This window comes from Neohortaea acidophila (genome assembly GCF_010093505.1).
Source record: "Neohortaea acidophila strain CBS 113389 unplaced genomic scaffold BDY17scaffold_1, whole genome shotgun sequence".
NCBI lineage: Eukaryota > Fungi > Ascomycota > Dothideomycetes > Mycosphaerellales > Teratosphaeriaceae > Neohortaea > Neohortaea acidophila.
Window position 1 is genome coordinate 2,443,376 of NW_022985510.1, and position 22,834 is coordinate 2,466,209.

Sequence of the window (22,834 nt, forward strand, 5' to 3'; positions counted from 1 at the left end):
GCTTAGTACTTTGAAGTACTTCAACCATCGTTGTGCTTGCGAACAGGAGTGTCGTCGGGGAAGATGCCCATCGTTGCAGTTGATTGGGAGTTGGAGATCCAAAGGTGTGAAGTAGTTCAAGACGCGTCCCACCACTTTCTTTGGCACCTTCCCAAAAAATGTATTTTGCGGGGTAAAAAAGTGCATCTCGAATAAAATAATTCGCAGCCCACCTGCCCGCAATTACATTTCACATCTCTCCCTCGACTGCTACTAGAGGCACACAACAATGGAAGACCGTCGCTTTACCGCCCTCTCCACCGATCCTCGATATCGTCTGCCGAACCGCAAAGAAGCGCGAACAGCGGTCGACCCGCGCTTCAAGCGCCTCTTCACCGACCAGGACTTTCGAAGGAAGGCAACTGTTGATCGATATGGCCGGAAGATCAAGACAGACAGCGGGAGGAAAGACCTGGAGAAACGTTACATACTCGAGGAAGAGCCTAGCAAACCGAAGGCCAAGGTAAACGAACGTGAGCTTGCAGGAAGTTCAGAAGAAGAAGATGATGCGGATCAGGAGGAAGAGCTGGTGAATAGGCGAGATCCGGCTCGTGATGGAGGTTTCTCTGCTTCCTCGTCAGAGGAGGAGAGCAGTTCGGAAGAGGAGGATCTAAGTGACGACGAGGCTGCTCTCGCCGAGGAGACGGCCGGCCGGGAGCAGACAGAGGAGACGCCAATGGGCGAGGTGTCGTATCGTTTGGCTGCTGTAAATTTGGACTGGGACCACATACGCGCATCGGATATTATGGCTGTGGCCTCGAGTCTGGCGCCGAAAGAAGGCAAGGTCGAGAGCGTTTCCATCTACCCCAGCGAGTTTGGACGAGAGAGGATGGAGCGCGAAGAACTGGATGGCCCACCCAGGGAGATCTTCACAAGTTCGTCGCGCGTGCAAGAGCTGGACGAAGAGAGCGATGAGGAGGAGGATAGCGAGGACGACGAAAAGATCAGGCGCAAGCTTCAACAAGACCAGGTCAACGAAGGCGGCGAATTCGACACTGCCAAATTGCGGCAGTACCAACTCGAGCGACTGCGCTATTATTATGCCGTCATCGCATGCGACTCCAAAGCGACGGCTAAAGTTCTGTACGATTCCATGGACGGGCGAGAGTATCTGACCACCTCCAACTTCTTCGACCTCCGCTTCATCCCCGATGAGACGACTTTTGACGATGACAAGCCACGAGACGAATGCACGTCTCTCCCCACGGGATATAAACCAAACGACTTCAAGACCGAAGCACTCACGCACTCAAAAGTCCGACTCACCTGGGACGACGACGACGCGACGCGGAAAGAAGTCCAGAAGCGCGCCTTTTCCCGCGCGGAAATGGATGAGAACGATCTTCAGGCGTACATTGGCAGCGACTCCTCTGACGCAGAGAGCGTCGCTTCTCGCAAATCCGCCGCCGAGGACAGAAACGCGAAGAAGGCCGAAGCGGCCAAAGCGAAGATGCGAGCCGCGTTGGGCTTGCCAGATGAATTCAGCAAGGCGGCCAAGAAGGGTGCCAAAGACGAGGCCGTGGGCGACATGCAAATCACCTTCACCTCCGGCCTCGGTGCGGGTGGCAAAGACGGAAAGAGTGTCTTCGAAAACGAGCCACAAGACGAAGAGAGCACGCGAGACCGGTACATTCGCAAAGAGCGAGAGAGGAAGCAGAAACGAAAGGAGAAGATGAAAGCCAGCCGCCCCGGCGCGGCGGTGGAAAACGACACCGAATCAGCGAGCGAGCAGGAAGCAGAAGACGCCGGTTTCGACGACGCCTTCTTCACCGATCCAGCCGCTGCAGCCGCTGCAGAGAAAGCCGCCAAAAAAGCCCAACGTGAGAAGAAGCATGCTGCAAAAGCGGAGCTAGAAGCGCAGAACGCGAGTCGCAAAGCCGAACTCGAGCTGCTCATGGCCGACGACGAAAACGGCGACAATCTGCGCCACTTTGACATGCGCGAGATCGAGAAGGCGCAGAAGCGGAAGGGCAAGAAAGGCAAGAAGGGCAAGAAGAAGAAGCAGCATGGATCTGCGGAAGCGGAAGTCGAGGACACGTTCAAACTTGAAACGCGGGATCCCCGCTTTCAGGCGCTGTTTGAGAGTCATGAGTATGCTATTGATCCTACTAATCCGCGCTTCAAGGGGACTGAGGGGATGAAGGCGTTGTTGGAGGAGGGGAGGAAGAAGCGGCAGAGGTTTGAGGAGGATGGTGAGGCGGAGGTGGAGGCGCGGGGGAAGAAGGCGAAGCAGGTACCACGAGAGCAGGTGACGGGTGAGGACGACCTCAAAGGCCTCGTGGCTAGGCTGCAGAGCGGGGGGAAGAAGGCAAAAAAGGGATAGAGTAAAGTCAAGACCACGTAACAATGAAGCATGTCCAACATGTGAACGGTGTCATACAAAATCTTCTTTGCACATCATACCACATTCCTTCGATCCTCCAACTCCACCTCTCCCTCCCCATCCCCACCGCCCCCATCCGTCCACTCCCGCTGCCTCCTCTCCCTCTCCACCTCCTCCTCATACCGCCGACTCTCAACAAACCCACTCCTTCCCCCAACCATAGCCGCCCGTCCCGCAGCCCCACGATCATCACCCAACTTCACCCGCCCACCACTCCACCTCCTCACCCTCTCCCCCAATCCCTCCGCAAACCAGCGCATAACATCCCACACCCACTCCTGCTGCACCTTCTGCGCCGAGTCGTCGCGCGGATTATCGTGCGCCTCGACTTGGAACTGGTACTTCAGGCAGTCCTTGATTGTCACCAGACCCGTGAGTCGGCCGCGGTGTTCGACGAGGATGACGCGCGGGCCGAGCTTTTTGAAGAGCTCCATGACTGTTTCGAGGGGGAGTCGGGGGTGCACGGCGAGGGGGACGGGGTCGACGAATTTGCTGAAGTCGACTGTTGCGCTGGTGGTGGTGGATGTTACTGGCGGGGCGGTGGAGGTTGTCGCTGTGTCGACTGCGGAGGTTGCGGGGGCGACGATGAAGTTGCACGTTGCGTGCGGACTGGCGAGTTGGTCTTTTAGGGCGCGGTCTAGGGCGTAGCGCAGTTCTGTGCGGCCTATATGGCCTAGAAGGACTTTGGAGTGCCAGTCTTCCACGATGGGGAAGCCTTGGTACTTTGTTTCTTTCAGGACGTCTTCGACTTGGGCGATCGTCATGCCTGTTGCGGTGAGAGTGGTGGGATCGGCGGTCATGGTTTGTGACACGGGCACGCCGAAGTTGTGCTCTTCTTTGTTGTCGAGAAAGGGGAAACCGTTGAAGAAGATCATACGGTCTGCGATGCCGCCTTTGCCAAAACGCTCGGAGACAGCTTTCGTGACGCCGACGACGATCATGGTGGGTAGAATGTAGGTGAGGGCGCCGGTCAGTTCGAACATGATGACCACGACTGATATGGTGAGGTGCATAATTCCTGAGAGGGCCGCGCCGGCGCCGAGGAAGGCGTATGTGCCTGGCGTTATGCAGGGGACGTCGGGTTGACAAGATGAGAAGAAGGCGGCATCCGGGAAGCGTTGTTGGAGCGCTTGAACCATGATTCCCACCATCCGGCCGAAGGAAGCGCCGATAGCCATGCTGGGGACGAAGATGCCGGCGGGTACTTTGCACCCGTAAGAGATGATGACAAGGAAGATGCGCATCACCGTTGCGAGAAAGAGCGTGATGACCATTCGCCAACGGTTAGCGGGGTCGCAGAGCTCGTCGTAATCGTGGCCGCCCTCGCATTCGAGAAAGAGTATCTCCATAGACTCTGTCATGTCGATTCGAAGGAACATGTTGGGGTAGCAGAGGACTGCGGTTCCGAGTGCCAGGAGACTGGCTTCGAGGATGGGGAATTGCGAGAGATATCGCTTTCGAAAGGCTTGCACGCGGAAGTTCCACTTCATGACGAATGCGCCGTACAGACCGCCAAAGATTCCGATCAAGATGTAGAAGATGACTTCAAAGTAGTGCCAGTCGCGGTCGTATTGGACGGTGAACATGACGAGTTGGCCGGTACGGAACGGGTTCATGCCAGCCAGGACTGCAGTAGCCACAAGACAGCAGTAGTAACTTCGCCACATCGTCTTCAGTGGGAAGTAGTTGCTCATCTCTTCCAAACTGAAGAGCACTCCGCCGATTGGACTGCCAAAAGCGACAGCAACGCCGGCTGCTGCCGTTGCAGAAAGAATCTCGCGGGTCTTGGCCGCGTTTCGTCGATATTTGGGGAAGAGTCGGCTGATGACATTACCAGTGCACACGGCGTAATGCACACTTGGCCCTTCTTTGCCGACGGAAAGACCAGAAGCAATGGCCAGAGGCAAGCCAATGGACTTGATAAGTAGAGTCCAGAAGCCCAGGAAGCCCTTCATGACGAAGCCGGCAATGATACACTTGATCTCGCTGATTCCCGAGCCAGCGGCGTAAGGCGCGAATGACTTGACCAGTCTGGCGGATGTGAAGGCAAAGAGCGTAGCAAAAGCGATGTAGACGATATAATTGAAAGGCCAGAAAGACGACCAGCGTCGCCATTCCGGGCAACCTCCCTCGGCACCCCAGCAACAGAAGGACTCGTTCAGATAGAAGCCGGTAGTGCAATAGCCAAGCTTGACGTCCGACAGCCATTCGGTAGCGATGTTGAGAAAGGCAGCATTCAGCCCTATCGCGATGCCAATCAGCGTGACGACAATCCAGCCTTGGCCCGCATCGTACGCCTCCCAGAGCGTGCGTCTCCAGCCGAGCTTTCCCCTGTCGTCGAAGAAGCCCGCGCGCTCCACTCGCCTCGCTTTCCGCCGTGCTTGTTCTCTCGCTGCATCTTGCACCCAGTCTATCGTGGTGAAGTCCTCGTATCTTTTGATCTCTGCGATCTCTTCGGCCACCGCATGGTCGACGTGGATCTGGGGTTCTTCTTCGATGGCGGACTCGAGGTTGGAGAAGCGACGGGTGAGGGAGGAGCTGTCGGGGCCGCCGGCGGAGGCGACGGAGGTGGCGTACGTCTTGATTCGTGGAAGCGCGCGGCTGGAGGGCTGTTGGCTGGAAGGGATGGTGATAGGATCGGGGTCATCCAGACTGCTTGCGCGGTTGCGATTCATTGTATCGGTGGGTTGGGTATTGGAGGCTTGTTGTATTCCATGTCCCCTCCTGTCATCGCCGCACCATCGCCGTCTCTTCACTTTTGTATCCCATCCTCCGTGGTTGTCGCTTCTCGAATGTCGAAGGAGGAGAGACGACTGGCTCGTTTAACACGTGAAGTGGAACCCCTCCGAGCTTTCTCCGGCCCAACTTTCGACCTCCAACGATCTTCCTCTCTTCACTTCCGACTTCTTGCGACGCGTATCCGACCAATGCTTCATCGTTGTCAACCGCGCAGGACGTGTCAAAGGCTGCACATTGTCCATCTGACGCCACGGTTTTGAGCCATGCCTTACAACACCACACCAATCACTCCCGCCAAGGAGACTACCGGCAGTGCATCTCTTCCACGTGCGTTCTTCCAATCTGCCAATATGTTCGCACGGTCGACTGATCCCTAATCTAGTCGCCCGCGTGAAGAAGATCATCGCATCCGATCCCGATGTCTCCAACTGCAGCAACAATGCCGCCTTTATGATCACCGTCGCGGCGGAGATGTTCATTCAACACCTCGTCGAGCAGAGTTACAACGTTGTCAAGAGCGAGCGCAAGCCGAGGAGAAACATTCAGTATCGGGATGTTGGTGCGTAGTCCAGGGTCACGAGAATGCCGGGATCGAGACGGTGACTGATACATGACGACTTCTAGCAAACGCCGTGGCTCGCGCGGAGAATCTCGAATTTCTCACAGACGTCGTTCCCAAGACTATGACGTGGAAGCAGTACAAGCAGAAACAGGCCGCGGCTCCCGCTCCGGCGGCACAAACCAATGGGCAGCTATCTACAAATACCCATCTGGATTTGGAAGACGACGGCGAGACTTCAATGATGAACGACCAACAAGCTACGAACGGGGCGAGCCATGATGGAGACTCCGAGCGAATGGACGTTGATATGGACGGGCCCACGCAGCAAAGCATCGAGTTCAAGCGCGATGAGTCGGTGGCTACGCATGATGAGGATGATGCGCCTAGTCCGAGTGAGCAATTGAGGATGGAGTCGTGAAAGTCTACGCCGAACGTTTTTGGGAGAATGAGCTCGCTACAAATCTCGACGCATGCTTTCGAGAGCCTGGGCGAGGAGCTTCAGGGCCGTATAAACCGAACGCCACCGGAGCTAGCTACGAGATCCGCACTCGGCGCCGCGCTTCAGTGTGTGGCAGCATGCCAGCAATGCGGCCGCTGGTGGGCAAGAGAAATATCTCACGGCGCCCAGCCTGCATGAAAGACGATGCTGCGCACCCTGCGATCCGGTTTCGGCCGGACAATGAGGATCTACGCGCGCCTATCGCGGAAAGACAGGCTAGATATGAGAGAGCAGGCTGAGATAAGGCGGCAAAGCATAGACTTTCCAATGGTGTCGTGGATAGCGTCATACACCGCGCAAGAGTTCAAGCAGAATTATTCGGCCATGCTTACCATCCAACCTGTCCGAAAGGATAGAGTGATAAATACCACGGGAAATGCGCGTCGCGTGAGTTTCGCGCTGACTTAAGCCTTCGTTGGTGCCTTGCCCTTTGCAGCCAATCACATCTCAGCCTCTGCCTACACCTCAACCTTGCCACAATCGCAATGCTATCAGAGATACAGCTTGCAAGAATGCAGAGCCTTGAAGTTTATTGCCGATGAGAACACGAGTCAATCTGGCATCCGGAGCGACCAAAGGAGATGGCAGAATCCCCGGGGACGTCGCCAGCTCGGGGCACCAAGCGCAAAGCAGATGAGATGCAAGGACCGCGCCGCATACGCGCTCTACACCAGGATGTCGTCAACAAAATTGCCGCCGGAGAGATCATTGTCGCACCCATGCATGCACTGAAAGAGCTCATCGAGAACGCTGTTGATGCCGGGTCCACCAGTCTAGAGATTCTCGTCAAAGACGGCGGCTTGAAGCTGTTGCAAATCACCGACAACGGCTGCGGCATCAATAAGGACGATCTCCCCATTCTGTGCGAACGCTTTACCACAAGCAAGTTGAAAGCTTTCGAAGATTTGACGAGCATCGGCACCTATGGATTCCGAGGCGAGGCTCTGGCGAGCATCAGCCATATTGCTCATCTAACCGTCACCACAAAGACCGCGGAGTCCAGTTGTGCGTGGAAAGCACATTACCTTGGTGGCAAACTCGCGCCACTGAAGCCAGGGCAGAGTGAGGAGCCAAAGGCGTGTGCTGGGAGACCAGGCACCCAGATCGCGGTGGAAGATCTGTTCTACAACGTTCCCAGCCGCCGGCAGGCTTTCAGATCTCCCAGTGAGGAATATGCAAAGATCGCCGATGTGGTTGGCAAGTATGCTGTACATTGTCACGGTGTTGCTTTCTCTTGCAAGAAGCACGGTGAGGCTGGCGCGGGCATTGCTGTTCCTGCCAATGCTACTACGCGAGATCGGATACGAATGATTCACAACACCGCCATCGCAAATGAGTTGATCGGACTGGATCTGGCAAATTCTCAATACGGCTTCAAAGTCGATGGACTGGTCAGCAATGCAAACTACCACGGCAAGAGAACGACCTTCCTCCTCTTCATCAACCACCGCTCCGTGGACTCCTCCAACATGAAGAAAGCCATCGATCAAACATACTCCATGTTCTTGCCCAAGGGCGGGAAACCTTTCACCTATCTCAGTCTAGAGATTGACCCGGCCAGAGTGGACGTCAACGTGCACCCGACGAAGCGAGAAGTCAACTTCCTCAACGAAGCCGAGATCATCGAACTCGTTTGTGATGAAATCCGCACAAGACTTGGCCAAGTCGACACCAGTCGGACGTTTATGACGCAAAGTCTTTTGGGCGGCGGCGTGACTCCAAGCATCTCCAAGGCCAACATTCCTCCCACAGAAACCCCTTCGACCCAGCGTCCTACGCAACAAGGGCGATCTACAGCAAAGCCTTCCACTCAGAAGCCATACGAAAACAACCTGGTCCGAACAGATGCCAAAAGCCGCAAAATCACCACGATGCTGCCCCAGCTGCAGTCAAATGCCACGCTATCTCGGGAACCGACAGCGGATGGGGTGGAATACGAGTACACAGAGAGGGAAGCGACGATCTGCCGCCTCACCACGGTCAAAGCACTTCGCGCTACTGTTCGCGAGAACATGCACAACGAGCTGACAGACGCGTTTGCGAACCATAGCTTTGTCGGGATCGTGGACGATCGGAAACGCATTGCAGCCATCCAAGGCGGAGTCAAGCTCTTCCTCGTCGACTATGGAATGGTCGCAGCAGAGTACTTCTATCAGCTTGGCCTGACGGACTTTGGGAACTTCGGCTCGATTCGGTTCAACCCGCCCTTGAGCTTGAAAGAGCTACTCGATATCGCAGTTGAACAAGCCAAGGCTCAAGAACCCGATCGAACGGACTTCAACTGGGACGAAGTGGCGCCTACCGTGTACGATCAGCTGGTTTCCAAAGCAGGCATGCTCACCGAGTATTTCTCGCTCGAAATCTCCCCCGAAGGCGACCTGCTCTCCATCCCGCTGATGATGAAAGGCTACATGCCTTCCCTGGCCAAGCTGCCCCATTTCCTCATCCGATTAGGACCGCATGTGAATTGGAGGGACGAGAAGGGCTGCTTCCACAGCTTCCTGCGCGAGCTCGCGAGTTTCTACGCGCCGGAAAGCCTGCCGGGCGAGTCGTCGGGGAAAGATGGTGCAGAGGAAGAAGATGCAGAGCTTGTGAGCAGGCGGAGGGAGCTGCATCGTGCGGTTGAAAGCGTGCTGTTTTCCGCTTTCAAGGCGAGGCTGGTTGCTACGAAGGGGTTGTTGAAGGGCACGATTGAGGTGGCGAATTTGAAGGGGTTGTATCGGGTGTTTGAGCGATGCTGAGACTGCAGTTTCCAGTTACATGGTGGTATATGTGGACGGCTAGCCTTGCTGTTCTTCGATCTATGAAGGTCGGCGAGAGCCTTACGCCCTCGGCCGGGATTAGGGTTAGGACGACCAACGTACTAACGAACAATCGTGCCCTGTCAAACAGTACATGTAGCTTTATTCATCTTCCATCATCTGCGAACATTCCAGCAGTACACACCAGCGAACACTAACGCGGACTATACGAGAATGGCTTCCGCAAAAATCACCTGCCTCTGCGGTGCCATCAATGTCCCTCTGGACGACCCTCTCCCCGCCAAATCATCCCTTTGCCATTGCAACTCATGTCGACACACCTCTGGAGCGCTCTTCGCAGGCCGCATTGGACCGCTCGAAAATATTCCAGATGACCACACACTATCAGCTTGCACAGCATATCACAGCTCGAGCACCACAACGCGGTACTTCTGCTCCACGTGCGGAGCGAAGTTGTTCATCCACGACGCGGGAAAGAATGAATGGCATACTTTCGCCGGCGTCGTCGATCCTCCGGCAGACCTGGAGAATGTGCTCGATATCCAGGCCCATCAAGGATTGGCAGACACTCATGACGGAGGAATGGCATCTTTCATGACAACGCTAGGCGGGAAGACAATCCCGCTCTACTCAACAGACGCCTCCTCCCCTGCATACCACCTCCCAGAACCCAAGGCCCAACCCCTCCCAGACCCCCACGCAACCCTCAAAGCGAAATGCCACTGCGGCGGCATCTCCCTCCTCATCCAACGCGCCCGCCACGATGACCCTTCAATCCCACAACTCGACCGCTTCATCCCCAAAGCCGAGGACGGCACCACGCCCACGAACAAACACATGGCTTTCTGCTGCACCTGTCGCTCCTGCAGATTACAAACCGGCGTCTCGTCTCTCGTGCCTTGGACGTATATCCCCGCCGCGCAGATTCTGAACGCGCACACTCGCCAAGCAGTTTTGCAACACCACGACGTGGACAATGTTGGTGCTGCGGCAGACGTGAATCGAGATTTGACCATCACGCACTTCTGGAGCTCGGAGAAGTCTTGTAGGAGTTTTTGTCGTGTTTGTGGGGCTAGTGCGTTTTATTCGACGGATAGTCGGCCGGAGGTGGTGAATGTTGCTGCGGGGTTGTTGAGGGGGGAGGAGCACGATGACGGGGTTATGGCGAGGGGGTGGTTGAATTGGGTTTGGGGGCGGACGGCGTGGAGGGATGAAGCGACGCAGAGGGATGTTGCTGATGCTTGGAGGGGGACCGGGGGGTAGATGTCACATTGTATTATGAATGTTGGAGAGGTGAGATGTAAGGGGATCGTGAGCGTTTTGAACTTTTTTTGCATTCGGTTCAGGTCAACTGTAAGTACATAGGGTATATATCAAATTTCCTTCCTTCACATTCGACGCGGTGCTTGAGAAGCAACTTTCGCGTGCACATATCTTCCATCTAGTAGACATACTTCGGCGCGCCCGGAAGCAGGATCGAGTTGGCCGAGCAGGTGAAGGCCGGGGTGACGCCGGGAGCGGAGTAGGCGGCAATGATGGCCTCGCAGGCGGCATACAGGCCCGGGCCGAGAAGGAAGAGACCGACGCCCATGACGATGATGTGGACGACGGAGTTGACGGAGCGGAGGGCGCCGTTGAAGAACTGGCCGCGGTGCAGTTGCCAGTAGGCGATGGCGAAGAAGATGAAGCCGAAGAAGGAGTCAAAGGCGGCGCCGAGGAGGGAGAGGAAGTCGCCCATGGAGGGGATGACTTCGGAGAAGATGAAGGCGATGACCCAGATGACGACCATGACGCCGATCCACACGCCCCAGCCGATGACGGTGTTGGAGTGGGCGTGGCGCGACTTGCCCATGATGCGGAAGTAGATGAACTTTGCGGTGACGTTGGCATAGATGACGCCGATGACGAGCGTGGGCACGATGACGAAGGCGAAGGAGGCCTTGATGAAGGTGTTTGTGCCGAGGGAGCCAAAGGCGGGCGCGGTAGAGTACTGGCCGAGGTAGTGGTAGCCGATGGCGGGCGGGACGATGAAGAGGAAGGCGGACATGGCGGCGAGGACGGCGAGGGACTTGGGGAAGTCCTGGGGGCGCTCCATCTCGGAGATGAAGGTGGGGAAGAGGATCTGGGGGACCCAGAGGAAGGTGATGTTGAGGACGGCGTTCATGCAGGCGACGAAGCCGGTGCCCTTGGCCGGGACGACGAGGGTGGTGACGGTGGCGCCGGCGGTGGGGAAGTAGCCGCTGTACCCGTAGCCGGGGTGCTTCTCGATGCCGACGAAGACGAGGAAGAGCAGGATGGCGAGGCCCATGAAGCAGCTTGAGAACATGGACATGAAGGAGACGTGCTTGAGGGTGCGGGCGGTGGAGAGGATGATGCCGATCAGGGTGACGATGACGGAGAAGACGACGGTGCAGAGGGAGTGGTTGGAGAGGGTGTTGATGATGCGCGCGCCCGTCCAGACGTGGAAGCCGATGAGCATGATGTTGTTGAGGAGCAGCATGATGCCGGCGAACTCGTAGGCGATGCGCGAGTGGCCGCAGGCGTAGTAGGCAAAGTCGCAGATGTCCTTGATTTGCGGGTACTTCATGATGAAGCGGTGCATGGTCATGGACGTGATCCAGAAGAGGATGCCGGCGCCGAGCATGGTGAGGATGCCAGGGACCCAGCCGAGGACGGAGAGGGACCAGGTCTGGGCCATGATGGCGAGGCACACCTGGTCGCCGGCGAGCAGCCAGGCGACCTTGGTCCAGGACATGCTGCGGTACTTGATCTCATGCTGGTGGTCTTCGGCGACGAGCTGGAAGATCTTGCTGATGGAGCCGCGGCGGACGTCTTCGGGGATGTTGTCGAGCACGCCGCTGCCTCTGCGCTGCGTCTCCTCCTCGATCTTGGTGGGGTCGACCTCGACGACCTGGGCAACGCCCTTTTCATTGGTGGCCCAATCGTAGTCGGCCATTGTGTGGATTGGGGTTAACGAAAGGGTGGATGGATGGATGGTTGGAAGGAAGGGCTGTGATGAGTGAAGTGAGGGTCAAGAAAGCACCCTACCGAATGTCTTGCACGACAGTGATGAAATCCAAACCATCCTAGCTGGCATTGCACCGGGTTTATATCGTGTCTGCAACCGCCATGCACGCATCTTTTTTCTCGAGCCTGCTCGCATGCCCTGCTATCACGCCATCCGAGCTATCGCGGCAGAAGGCAGTTCGAGACTTCGGGGCCGCCGCCTTCTCGAAGCTTTAAGCTCCACGCCTTGCCGCTTTCGTGCCGCTTCCACGCAGTCATGCTTTCTCATTGGCCCGTCTGGTCCGTTTGCCTTGCCGCCCTGCTGCATGTCGGGCAGCCTCAAGCGACCGTGGGGGGCCCTTTTGGCTTCTGGAATCGTGGTTGGGAGATCACCACCATCTAGGCCCGCGGTTTGACTTGGCGCGAGCAGCCAATTGCGGCAACTGGACCCTTTGCCCAGTCTGTTTAAGCGAAGAGTGACCTGTTCAACACCTCCTACTCCAGTATGATCTGCTAATCATCTCTATTGCCCCCTCTATTGCGTGCGCCGGCCAAGGTCTATAGCACCGATTGCACATCACCGCCATGATTCATGACCATCGATCGAGAGCTTGAGAATCATCAGATCGAGACTCGCGACTCAGGCAGGACTCGGCATGCGCTCACAACGCGGGTTCTCCCACGAGACAAGTACGAGAGGCAGACCTACGGACGGCAGCATCAGCCCACTAGACACTTGGCTCAATACTCATCACGTCTAGTCGAAACGCTCGCCTGCATCAACCACAAGTCACTCCAAGCCGCGGGCTGCCCGCGGGCTGCCACGCTACAGGATTACATCCTCGCTAGCGCCGAGAAATGCAGACGCCACACCTCGTGTCTTGCGGAGCTTGTGCCGGGTCTTTGACGCCCTGGCCCGGCTCATCACCCGATCGGGGCTCGATCTGGAATACTGCAGGAGCTGTAGGACTGCATGTGCATTATCACTACGCTGTTTGTGTCGAGTCGGTTGTTCACGTCATATGCTACTGATTAGTCGCCAGCTTCAATGTTGATTGCACCGCCAACAGATGCCGTCACTGAGTCGATTGCTTGCCTGCTCTTGTGGATTGCTTGACTAACTCTTCTACTCCATTGCCCAGCCGCGGCATGCCAAATCCAAGATGAACAAGCAACTTCGAAGCTGATGCGATGTCCTACTCGAGTGCCCGAAAAGCGTAGATGAGAGACGACCGGATAGCATTGTCCTACACAGCAGCAGTAATGTCCATCTCCCTTTCCAAGTGAATCCTCACTTGCTATAATAATCCGCCGCCAACTTGCTCTCCTTCCTGCCCCAGCGCTCAATCACAAACGGCGTCCCCTTGATCCCCTCCCAATCCAACACCCCATCCTTAATAGGCAAGCCCGCCACATCCTCCACCACCAATTTCGCAACATCGGTGGAATCAGGATACCGGACTTCATAAGCCTCCGGGCCGCGCGAGGCAAGTTCATGCGAGAAGAAGCCCTCACACTGCGGCGTGCCCTCCAAACACTTAAAGATGGAAGTAATGCACACCCCATGCGTCGCCACCACCACCGTCCGCTCCCCTCCACCCCCTCCCCCTACTTTCGGCGCCTGCGTCCCCACAATTCTCGCCATAGCTCGCAACAGCCGCCGCAGAAAATCATCAAACAGCTCTACGCCCGGCTTGCCGTTCGCGCTGCGCGGATTACTCATGTCGACTAGATCGTAACTCCCGCCTTCCAGCTCGCCCATTCCCTGCCCTCTCAAGTCCGGGTCCTCGGTGGTGGGGGCATCGGGGTGGTCTTTGAGGATGGGGGCAATGGTTTGCTTGATGCGTTTGAGAGGCGAGTGGTACACTGCATCGATGGGCTGGCCCTTCACTTTGCCCGCCACTGTTTGCGCGTCATTGTGGCCGTTTTCGGTGAGGTCGGTGTCGCGCCAGCCTTGGAGGACTTTGTCGATGTTGTCTTGTGTCTCGCCGTGGCGGACGAAGAGGAGGTTGAGCTTGCCGGGCATGTCGTGCTGGTTGTCATCAAATGGCGGCGGTTTCGCTTGATCCAATTTTACTACAGCGATGCAAGAGATGATGACGCTGCTTGACTAAGAGTATCACCACACCGGGGTCCTCTTTGTCAATCTTCGTGGTCCACTCTCCAACACATGCTGACTGTTGCCTTTGCCGACGGGTAATGCCAATGCTACTGTGGGGAAACGCGCTCGGCTGAAGCTGCTGCCACCGCGAACTTCCGGTTTCGGAAGTTGTGAGCCGCGGACATATGTCTGTCTCCCTCGCGCCACTACATTTTCCTGGCGGTCGTCCACTCGTTCAGACATAACGCAGGCTAATCCTGAAAATCTGACACGCAGTCAACATGAAGCTCGACCCGGACTCGGACAATTTGCCCAAGCGGTCGGAAATTACCCCTGGCCCTGGGGAGCCGGAAGGCACCGCTTGGGTTTGGGGCAAGGATGACGAGGTGAGGCTTCCCTAAAACCGGAGTGAAAAAACATTCACTGAAAGCATGCGTGTAGCTTGGCCGCTTGAACCTGCTCACCCCGAGACGCAAACTTGCTGCCGCGAAGCTCATTCAGCACGGCGAGAGTGTCAATTTGGAGTGAGTTTGTATTAATCTACGGAGACATGGAGCACGCTCATATCTGACGATGACAGTTGGTCGGCGTTTCTCCCCAATCCCCCGGCGTTTGGTCGGGAGCCGTTCGAGTTCAAGATCAAGTCTCTTGGGCCCATGGGCAACGATGATTTGTACAATATGAACACCCAGTCCGGCTCGCAGGTATGTCCTTGACCATTGAAACCTATTCCCGTTTCAAGACGCTAATTGTATGTGCAGTGGGATGGCTTTCGACACGTAGCGATGCCGCATGGCGACAAGCATGTCTTTTATAACAATGTTTGCACACCGAATGGTCAATATCCCATATGACCACCAGCTGACCGTGCACTCCCAGCTGTACCAAGAAGAGATCCTCAGCGGCACCAGATGCGGCATCCACGCCTGGGCCGACCACGGCATCGGTCTGTAACCCTTCCACAGCTCACTAAGCACCCATTCTAACATCCCTCCCCCCCCAGTCGGCCGCGGCGTGCTCATAGACTACTGGGCCTACGCCAAAAAGCACTCCAAAACCTATGACCCGACCACCACCCACGCAATCCCCCTCTCGGAACTCCTCGCCTGCGCCGCAGAGCAAAACACCACCTTCCAATACGGCGACATCCTCATCATCCGCTCGGGCTACATCGAGTACTACAACGGCCTCTCGCAAGAAGCGCGCGCCGCCATCACCGGAACAGGCATCTACGACTTCAACTTTGTCGGCGTGAAGGTCGACGACGACATGCTCGACTTTTTGCACGACAATTACTTCGCCGCCGTGGCGGGCGATATGCCTGCTTTCGAAGCCTGGCCGCCCAAAGCGCCGTTTGTCGCGCACACTTTCTTGCTGCCGTGTTGGGGCTTGCCGATTGGGGAGATGTGGGATTTGGAGCGGTTGGCGGAGGTTTGTCGGAAGCGGGGGAAGTGGGAGTTTTTCTTCTCGAGCAAGCCGGCGAATGTGCCTGGTGAGTTTTTGCCTCTTTTGATCGTGCTTGTGTTTGGATATGCTAATTGTTGTAACGCTACAGGAGGCGTGGGAAGTCATCCCAACGCCATGGCCATTTTCTAATCGTAGAACCATCATCAAACATCTTAAATCATCTATTTCAACCCAACTTGCTCGCTGTTCGCCGGATCGTTCTCCCCATACGCCCACCTGCTCCCATCAAACGTAGAGATGCGCCGCATATCCCGCCGATACTTCCCATCATACGCCCCGACCGTCGCCCGATGCAGCACAGCCGTATTGTCCCAAAACACCACATCGCCCACGTGCTCATAATGCACCGCCAGCTTGTACTTCTCCTGCGTCACGTGCGCCATCAACTCGTCCGTAATCCGCCTCCCCTCCTCGACCGGCAAGCCCTCGATGTGGTGGTTGTAGGAGCCGACGTACAAATTGCCGCGACCGGTGGGTTCGTGGATCTGCGCGATGCGGTGCTTGGCTAGTGGGACTTGGGTGCAGTCGATGTTGGCGAAGGCCGGCATGTCCGGGTTGGCCTGCTTCCTGTTCCACAGCAGCGTGTTCATGCCGACGTAGTTTTGGATTTCCGCTTTCTTCGCTTCCGGTAGGTCTTCGTACGCGGTGCGGGAATCGAGGAACTCCGTCTCCCCTCCTAGGCCCTTGGGAGGCAGCTCGACCGCGCGAATAATGGACACGCCGGACCGGCGAGGATTATACGCCCCATCGGCATGCCACAGCGTATTCCCGCGCTTACTCGACGTGCGCAACTCGTCCTCCTCGGTAATAATCCGATCGTCCGCATCGATATTACTGACGTCGAAAATCTCATCTGCCGCCAGCCGGAACGCGCGCCCGGCCTTCTTGTGCGCTTTGATGTTGTCCAGCGGGCCCCATTTGCTGCCTAGCGCGATCATCGTGTCGTCGGTGACGTTGGTTGCGCGCGCGACGAGCACGCCATGCTTGTGCAGGGCGGCGAGCAGTTCGTCGGAGACGGCGTCGGGAATGGGATTGGAGAAGTCGAGACCGCGCACTTCGGCGCCGATGGTGTGGCCTTCGAAGGGGAGGATGGTGAGGTGGTTGATGCGGCCGGGCATGCTGGGTGTGGGCTGTGGGTACTGTGATTTTGTGCACGGGTTTACGGTTGAGTTGGGTTGTGTTTCGTTCTGCGGGTATTCGTGCTTCTTCTTGACGTAAGTTGGCGAGCTGCAGGGTCATATATACCTTACCCTGCAGTCTAGACGTGGGGTCGGAGTGGTGGCGGAAGTCGATAGCCGTGGGTGGCGTTGGCACGAGGCTGCGGGGCTGTCTGGAGCGGGCTTGGCTGATGTTTGACTGCATCGATCGCGATGACAATGAGGCGATTCGCCTCCAGCCATCCGCTGTGATTATTGACATCGATATGCGATTGTCAACCGCCGTCACGTTTCTGCAAGGCTGATGGAATCACTTCACTCGAGAAAAGCGCAGCGCAGTCACCCTTGGTAACCATTACTCATTAACACCGATTCCTTCATGACACTTCATGCACACGAAACTCGGTTCATGAACCCATCACTCATTCCCCCACGCCATCCAAACTAATCATATGGTTCAAAGCCCGCGCGGCCGCCACTCGACTCCTCGCATCGAGGTCGGGCTCAACAGCAAGCGCACCAAACTTCTCTCTCCACCGACCCCATGCCTCCAGCGTCAAGTGCTCGTCCCGCCCAACGCAACAGATCCTGTAAATCCCCGCACCTCCAACGTCGATCCAAGTCGCGGCGGCGAGCGCCTCTGCCGATCGAATCCGATACCGTTCTTCCACGTCCGTCGTCGCGATGAATTGGTCGTCTAAAGCCAATTTTGCGAACCAGGAGAAGCCGGCGCGGTCGCTGGCAGATAAGAAGATGGCGGCGAAGGTGGTTGCGTTGAGGTAGCGTTGGATGATGGGGTACCAGTCGCCTGTGACACGGCCGTCAGGGTAATAGTCTTCTAGACAGTAGACTAAGCCGGGAGGTTAGTGACGGTATCAGCACCCAGCGATGGAGGCGATAGATATGACCTACAGATCTCACTGAAGAGCTCCATGAAGGCAAGCTCGCGGAAGTTCCACCCAAACTCGGGCAAGTCTCGCCAGTAGATCCCCTGCGAGAACCTCGTCCCCGGGATGTCGGGCAGGGCGGAGATGGCGACAATCAGATCGACGAGGAGGCGCGTGTGCTCCAGCGAGCCGCCAAACTGTCGGACGGGATCGCAGAACAAGCCCCAGAATTTGCACCCGTACCCATTTCCCTGAGGATCAGCTCGGACGTCTGCGTCGTACAACTCTGCGATTTCCCGCGCGATGTCTTCGGGAGGCGACTCGCGTTCCAGCAGCTTTTGCACTGCTCGGATGACGGCCTGCGTGGTGGCGTCTTGGTGATATTGCTCTTGCGCACATCTCTCCGCCCATTCGGCGGGCGTCTCGGGTTGCCATTGCGGTTCTTCCATTTGGCGCGGCTGTGCTTTTTTAATCGGGGGGTTTAGATGAAAAGCAGCGAGAGTGGCGCTTCGAGGGGTTTTAGCTGCACAGAGCTCCTCCTCCCACTTTCACGAAAGCGGTGACTCGAATGAGCAGCGCGGACTCGTCAGCGAAGTGGAAGGTCACCAGGTATTCCTCATACCGCTGCTTGCTTGTGCGTCATCAGTATCTTCCTATGATGAGCTTCGGGGTGTTGATGGCGGTTCGACTACGGCAAGAAGAATGGTTGCCTAGAACCGCAGACATTTAGGCTTTGCCATCTGTTGGGAAGGTTATGTTCCTCTCGGCTGGTTCACTGAGCTTCGACATTATTATTAACACATTACGGTCGTCAACGAGATCGAGCAGGCTGTGCCTAAGTACTCACGTAGTCGATTTCATGTCTCGAGCGATGTGACAAGGCCCTTTGGCTTCACTTTGGCGGAAGAAATAGCCGCGGCGACTTCCCCACCATCACGACCTCATGTCTACCTTTACCCTTGGCAATCATCTTGAATCGAATCTTTGCCACGGGTTATAAGCAAACAATCGGATTCAAGTGATCGATAGTACATCAACAACAACGAGACGCCGCTTTGATCCTTACGAAGCTATACGTTACTTCAACCTCAGGACCTCACCATCCCCAATCACCAGCCGAAACGATCAACCTCCACCACCATCAACTAAAGGACAAACACCAACAATGGCAACCCTCCCTCCGGACACCCTCGCAACCCGCTGCGCCGCCTCCCCAACCCCCCTAGTCGGCACAATCCTCACAATCGCCTCCCCCACAATCGCCCAAATAGTAGGCCAATCCGCCGCCGAGCTGATAATGATAGACATGGAGCACGCGCCCCAACCAATCGACACGGTAACCTCCATGGTCCACACCTTCAACGCCTCCTCGCGAGGCCGCGGCCTCCCTCTAATCCGCGTCCCCTCCCACGGCGTCGAGTGGATCAAATGGGCTCTTGACTCAGGTGCTTCGGGCATCATCGTGCCGATGGTGAATGATGTCGCGGAAGCGAGGGCGGTTCTCGATCGCGCTGTCTATCCGCCTGGTGGGAGGCGGAGTTTCGGCCCTATTTACGCTGCGTACGCGCATCCGGCTGGGGTGGAGGAGTCGGGCGGGCAGGCGGGGTATTTTGCTCGGGCGCAGCGCGGGGACGTAGCGATTCTGCCGATGATCGAGTCGAAGGAGGGGCTGGCGAATGCGGAGGCTATTCTCGCTTTGCCGGGCGTGACGGGGGTGTTGGTTGGGCCGGCGGATTTGCGGTTGTCGTTGGGGATGACGGCTGCGATTGATGGGCCGGAGGCTGAGTTTCAGGCGGCTTTGGAGAGCATTGTGGCTGCGGGACGTAAGGCGGGGAAGTTGGTTGGCACGGTTGCGTTGGGGGAGGAGGCGATTGCGAGACGGGCGAAGCAGGGGTTTGATTTTGTGCTGACGGGGTTCGATATGGGGGCTTTGGTGGTGGGGTTGAATACCGAGTTGGCGGCGGCGAAGAAGAGTGTGGAGGCGGGGGTGGCGAGGGGTTGATTCGCTTTTGTGTTCTCATTATAAGTGTTCAGATGGACAGTCTGTCGTAGTCCTCAATGCAACGCTTCAGGGGTATCGTGAAACAAACAACTCCCAGGAACATCATCCCATCGTGACTCAATCCACCCGCTCAATACTCGGCCGCACCCATTCCACGCTCTCACACCGCTCATTCCCCAACCAATCCGCAACTCTATCCTCTACCCAGCCCGCTCGAAAGGTCATCTCGTCCTCCGTCCACTCCATACGACTCTCCTCAGGCAGAATATCATCCCACAACCTCCCCAATTCCGGCGCCCTCTCCTCGCCGTAAATCAAAGCGTGGTTGAACTTGCAGGTGCGCAGGCGGTAGGAGTATTGCATGCAAGCCGGTGTCGCTTCGCACGCGGTGCCGCACGCTTCGAATGATGCGTTGGGGTCGTGGTGGTAGTGCTCGCTTTCGGACGGGGCGTTGTGGCTGCCTCGCCCTGTGTTGTCCCAGTTGACGCGTGGGCTTATATCGTGGAAACCTAGGTATGACATGGCCAGGTCGCGGTACAGGATTGGTCGCTTGGGGCGGATCACGTTAGCAAGGTGGAACCAGAATGGATAGAGGAGGAACACTCACATCGGGCTTCCGGTTCTCCCATTCCCAATGCCAGAGATCAAGCATTTCGTTCCCTATGACTCTGTGCATCGACACCACCGGCTTACACCAGTATTTCCTTGTATAAGGAATCTTGGCCGGCCTTTCGGTGCTGATCATCGGCCATATGCCGCTCACATTCACCCCTTCGTTCCACAAGACCCACCCCAGAATACTGTCGCCGCAGCAGTTGGTCAAGGTCTCCGGCTCCCACCACTTCTCCGTCAGTCTCGTGCCGAGATAATCCCCAGTGCGGGGATGATAGTCGTCGCGCACGAGAATCTGCATCGCCGCGCGACTGAGGATATACCCCGGCCCGCCGTTCGCGAACCAGACCTTGGGGGAATCGGGATCCGGTTTGCGCCCGGGACTCGGGTCGCCGAGATACCACGGCGCGTTGGGGTCGAGTTCGCCCAACATGCGGAACAAGCTGTCCCACATGATGTACGTGTCGTCTTCGAAGAAGACATACCACTCTTTCCCCGGCCGCATCCTCCACGCGCGACTGATGCCCGGCAGGAACTTGAACTTGTCCGTCTTCCAGCCTTGAAGGGTGGAAGCATCGACCTGATCGAGCGTGCCGTTTGCCAGAAGGGCATGCAACTGCTCGTACGGTTCCCATTGATTTTCTCGATGGTCCCAGACGTGCGGGAGGTGGGCGGGGATGTCGGCGATGATGTCAATGACGTGGTGGCCGTGGAAAGTGTCGTCTGCGTCGGAGAATATTAAGAGCTCAGGCAGGCAGGCGGAGACAGTCTGGAGGTGGGCGCGCACGCGATCGCCGAGCAGCGCGTGGCCTGTTTTGAAGACGGGTTGGATGGAATCGAGGATGGCAGGGGGGAAGGCGGCGCAGAGGGAGTCGGTCGACAGCGACTTTGCGTTGGGGAAGTTGACGGGATGGAAGGAGGAGGTGGTGTGCCATTGGTAGAATTCGGTGGTGCCGGCGGAGGGATCGTTGGTGGGGTGGGAGGCATGTGGCCGGAGCGCGTCGAGGAAGAGGTGGTTGGAGGTAAACGTTTCCGATGGCGCCCAGTTGAGGAGCAGCAAGATCAGCACGCAGGCAAGAGTGAGGAAGGAGATGAGCCAGAGAGGCCAACGGGGAGCGGGCTGGCGCGTGCCACACCGCGGCCACGGCATGAGGGCAATGGGCCAGATGAATGGCGTTAAGGCGAGGAGAACATTTGGAGAAGAGAAAGTGGGCGTGTGCATGAGAGGCCAAAGGAGTGATGGCCCTGCATGCCTGCCTGTACACAGCACATGTACCTTGCCTTCTCCGAAGTCCGACAAGCGACTGGACAGGGAAGTGCCATCATCGCCTACCTTGCCACCAATCTGGTGAAAGTGACGCACCAACGACGCGTGGTACAAACAGTGGTACCTACCAGCTGTATGGACAGTACATGGGTACCCTCACATGCAGGAGCAGGGGTGCAGGCCTGCTCGCAGCGAGCAGGGACGACCGAGCGCCCATTACTATCAGCCTCGAATGTTCTTGAGCGAGAGCTGGAGAGGCACGTCGTGAGTGTTGTCAAGGAATGCGGTGCAGACAAAGCCCGCGGATGGCGCCGCATCGGTCCATCACCTTAGTTACCAAGTGCTTACTTGAATACGACAATACCAGACCTTATCCAACCCCGGTGGCGTTATGATTATTAATAACTCAGCGAGGTGGACGCTTCTCGTTGAGCTGAATTGTCTGCCTCAGGCTTCCACTCCACCCCATGTTCCCGTTTCGCGTGCCAGACGCGCTCCAACGCCTCTCAATCGTTACAATTAAATCCACCTCAGTTGATCAAACCACATCACTCCCAAGACTCCAAATACCATGCTCTCCATCAACGCTCCCTCCACCACCCCCAAAAATCTCACCCCCAACCTCCTCCCCTGCGCAATCAAACACAATGGCCCCATTAACGCCTCCAAACGCTACTGGTCTCCCACCACCACCACCACCTCCACAAATACAACCGACAGCAACGACACCAGCACAACAACAAGCACATCCTACTTCCGTGGCCGCAAACTGCAAGGCCGCCCCGTCACTCTTCCCTCAGGCTACATGGGTGTAATCCTGCAGAAAAGCAACAAAGCCCTCCCTGCGAGTCTAAAACCACCTAGCGCCGAGGCGTTAAGACGAATGGAAGAAGACGGGGATGAGTTGGGAATGGGTGCGGGCGGAAGTGTAGACGAACCGCTGGAAGTCAAAACACTAGACACGACTGCTGTGTTTGACGGGATGATGGTGTGGGAGCACGAGGGCGTGGCGCGCGAGGAGGGCGAGGATGTGTATGTGCGGGGGGTGAGGGAGTGGATTGGGTTGGCTGAGGCGGTGAGTCCTGTCCTCCATTGACGATACTATACCCCGGCATGACTGATGAGGAGGTCCAGATGCACTCTTACGACATTCCACAAGACGAACACGACCGATGAAAGACATGTTTCTTTTCCGAGCAGGTTTCATTCCTTCCCATCGTCCCCAATAGCGACAATGGTGTTCTATTGTACACATCTATCGAGGGCATCATGCTGCATGCAATCCCGCTCGACGACCAAGAGGACAGCGCCTTCGCGGCATCTGGCAAAGCTTCTCTGCTCTTCGGCATCG

The 22,834-nt window shown here is 56.9% G+C and overlaps 13 protein-coding genes across 13 annotated transcripts; 7 read left to right on the forward strand and 6 right to left on the reverse strand.

The window, feature by feature from the left end:
* Positions 1–214: 214 nt before the first annotated feature.
* On the forward strand, positions 215–2,362 carry BDY17DRAFT_275170 (uncharacterized protein; the record flags this gene model as incomplete). Its single annotated transcript, XM_033731982.1, has 2 exons — positions 215–1,738; positions 1,838–2,362. Exons 1-2 carry the CDS (start codon positions 269–271, stop codon positions 2,360–2,362), a joined length of 1,995 nt encoding a protein of 664 aa, XP_033594694.1. The 5' UTR covers positions 215–268.
* Positions 2,363–2,413: 51 nt separating this feature from the next.
* On the reverse strand, positions 2,414–5,097 carry BDY17DRAFT_243147 (chloride channel protein; the record flags this gene model as incomplete). The annotated part of the gene is made up of 2 exons (XM_033730405.1): positions 2,414–2,535; positions 2,568–5,097. 2 exons carry the CDS (start codon positions 5,095–5,097, stop codon positions 2,414–2,416), a joined length of 2,652 nt encoding a protein of 883 aa, XP_033594695.1.
* A 327-nt stretch (positions 5,098–5,424) lies between these two features.
* Positions 5,425–5,877, forward strand: BDY17DRAFT_241025 (histone-fold-containing protein; the record flags this gene model as incomplete). Its single annotated transcript, XM_033730371.1, has 3 exons — positions 5,425–5,488; positions 5,544–5,720; positions 5,786–5,877. Coding segments are annotated over 3 exons (333 nt in total), but the record flags the coding sequence as incomplete, so codon positions are not given.
* Positions 5,878–6,803: 926 nt separating this feature from the next.
* Positions 6,804–8,963, forward strand: BDY17DRAFT_243955 (uncharacterized protein; the record flags this gene model as incomplete). Its single annotated transcript, XM_033730488.1, has 1 exon — positions 6,804–8,963. The coding sequence occupies one exon, from the start codon at positions 6,804–6,806 to the stop codon at positions 8,961–8,963; it is 2,160 nt and encodes a 719-aa protein (XP_033594697.1).
* Positions 8,964–9,127: 164 nt separating this feature from the next.
* Positions 9,128–10,247, forward strand: BDY17DRAFT_350868 (uncharacterized protein; the record flags this gene model as incomplete). The annotated part of the gene is made up of 1 exon (XM_033738195.1): positions 9,128–10,247. Exon 1 carries the CDS (start codon positions 9,198–9,200, stop codon positions 10,245–10,247), a length of 1,050 nt encoding a protein of 349 aa, XP_033594698.1. The 5' UTR covers positions 9,128–9,197.
* BDY17DRAFT_290287 (putative amino acid transporter) lies at positions 10,223–12,052 on the reverse strand. Its single transcript, XM_033732484.1, has one exon. The coding sequence runs from the start codon at positions 11,938–11,940 to the stop codon at positions 10,426–10,428; it is 1,515 nt and encodes a 504-aa protein (XP_033594699.1). The 5' UTR covers positions 11,941–12,052; the 3' UTR covers positions 10,223–10,425.
* Positions 12,053–13,219: 1,167 nt separating this feature from the next.
* BDY17DRAFT_290289 (phosphoglycerate mutase) lies at positions 13,220–14,390 on the reverse strand. Its single transcript, XM_033732485.1, has 2 exons — positions 14,368–14,390; positions 13,220–14,278 (listed from the first exon to the last, which is right to left on the reverse strand). The coding sequence occupies exon 2, from the start codon at positions 14,014–14,016 to the stop codon at positions 13,282–13,284; it is 735 nt and encodes a 244-aa protein (XP_033594700.1). The 5' UTR covers positions 14,017–14,278; positions 14,368–14,390; the 3' UTR covers positions 13,220–13,281.
* On the forward strand, positions 14,373–15,687 carry BDY17DRAFT_320632 (uncharacterized protein; the record flags this gene model as incomplete). The annotated part of the gene is made up of 7 exons (XM_033736487.1): positions 14,373–14,477; positions 14,533–14,615; positions 14,672–14,795; positions 14,853–14,912; positions 14,971–15,037; positions 15,095–15,583; positions 15,647–15,687. The coding sequence occupies 7 exons, from the start codon at positions 14,373–14,375 to the stop codon at positions 15,685–15,687; spliced, it is 969 nt and encodes a 322-aa protein (XP_033594701.1).
* A 21-nt stretch (positions 15,688–15,708) lies between these two features.
* On the reverse strand, positions 15,709–16,835 carry BDY17DRAFT_342787 (uncharacterized protein). Its single transcript, XM_033738028.1, has one exon. The coding sequence runs from the start codon at positions 16,674–16,676 to the stop codon at positions 15,720–15,722; it is 957 nt and encodes a 318-aa protein (XP_033594702.1). The 5' UTR covers positions 16,677–16,835; the 3' UTR covers positions 15,709–15,719.
* Positions 16,836–16,906: 71 nt separating this feature from the next.
* BDY17DRAFT_24282 (uncharacterized protein) lies at positions 16,907–18,409 on the reverse strand. The gene is made up of 2 exons (XM_033730390.1): positions 17,628–18,409; positions 16,907–17,565 (listed from the first exon to the last, which is right to left on the reverse strand). Exons 1-2 carry the CDS (start codon positions 18,049–18,051, stop codon positions 17,138–17,140), a joined length of 852 nt encoding a protein of 283 aa, XP_033594703.1. The 5' UTR covers positions 18,052–18,409; the 3' UTR covers positions 16,907–17,137.
* Positions 18,410–18,824: 415 nt separating this feature from the next.
* BDY17DRAFT_232873 (Pyruvate/Phosphoenolpyruvate kinase-like domain-containing protein) lies at positions 18,825–19,604 on the forward strand (the record flags this gene model as incomplete). The annotated part of the gene is made up of 1 exon (XM_033730241.1): positions 18,825–19,604. A coding segment is annotated over one exon (780 nt), but the record flags the coding sequence as incomplete, so codon positions are not given.
* Positions 19,605–19,721: 117 nt separating this feature from the next.
* BDY17DRAFT_243499 (uncharacterized protein) lies at positions 19,722–21,366 on the reverse strand (the record flags this gene model as incomplete). The annotated part of the gene is made up of 2 exons (XM_033730439.1): positions 19,722–20,153; positions 20,212–21,366. The coding sequence occupies 2 exons, from the start codon at positions 21,364–21,366 to the stop codon at positions 19,722–19,724; spliced, it is 1,587 nt and encodes a 528-aa protein (XP_033594705.1).
* Positions 21,367–22,054: 688 nt separating this feature from the next.
* Positions 22,055–22,659, forward strand: BDY17DRAFT_320637 (ribonuclease H2, subunit C; the record flags this gene model as incomplete). The annotated part of the gene is made up of 2 exons (XM_033736488.1): positions 22,055–22,558; positions 22,618–22,659. 2 exons carry the CDS (start codon positions 22,055–22,057, stop codon positions 22,657–22,659), a joined length of 546 nt encoding a protein of 181 aa, XP_033594706.1.
* Positions 22,660–22,834: the final 175 nt, after the last annotated feature.

Coding starts and splice junctions, on each gene's coding strand:
- BDY17DRAFT_290287 (XM_033732484.1), bottom strand. CDS start 11,940: ATGGCCGACTACGATTGGGCCACCAATGAAAAGGGCGTTGCCCAGGTC.
- BDY17DRAFT_290289 (XM_033732485.1), bottom strand. CDS start 14,016: ATGCCCGGCAAGCTCAACCTCCTCTTCGTCCGCCACGGCGAGACACAA.
- BDY17DRAFT_342787 (XM_033738028.1), bottom strand. CDS start 16,676: ATGCCCGGCCGCATCAACCACCTCACCATCCTCCCCTTCGAAGGCCAC.
- BDY17DRAFT_24282 (XM_033730390.1), bottom strand. CDS start 18,051: ATGGAAGAACCGCAATGGCAACCCGAGACGCCCGCCGAATGGGCGGAG. Junction 17,566..17,627: donor GGAGCTCTTCAGTGAGATCT/GTAGGTCATATC, acceptor CTCCCGGCTTAG/TCTACTGTCTAGAAGACTAT.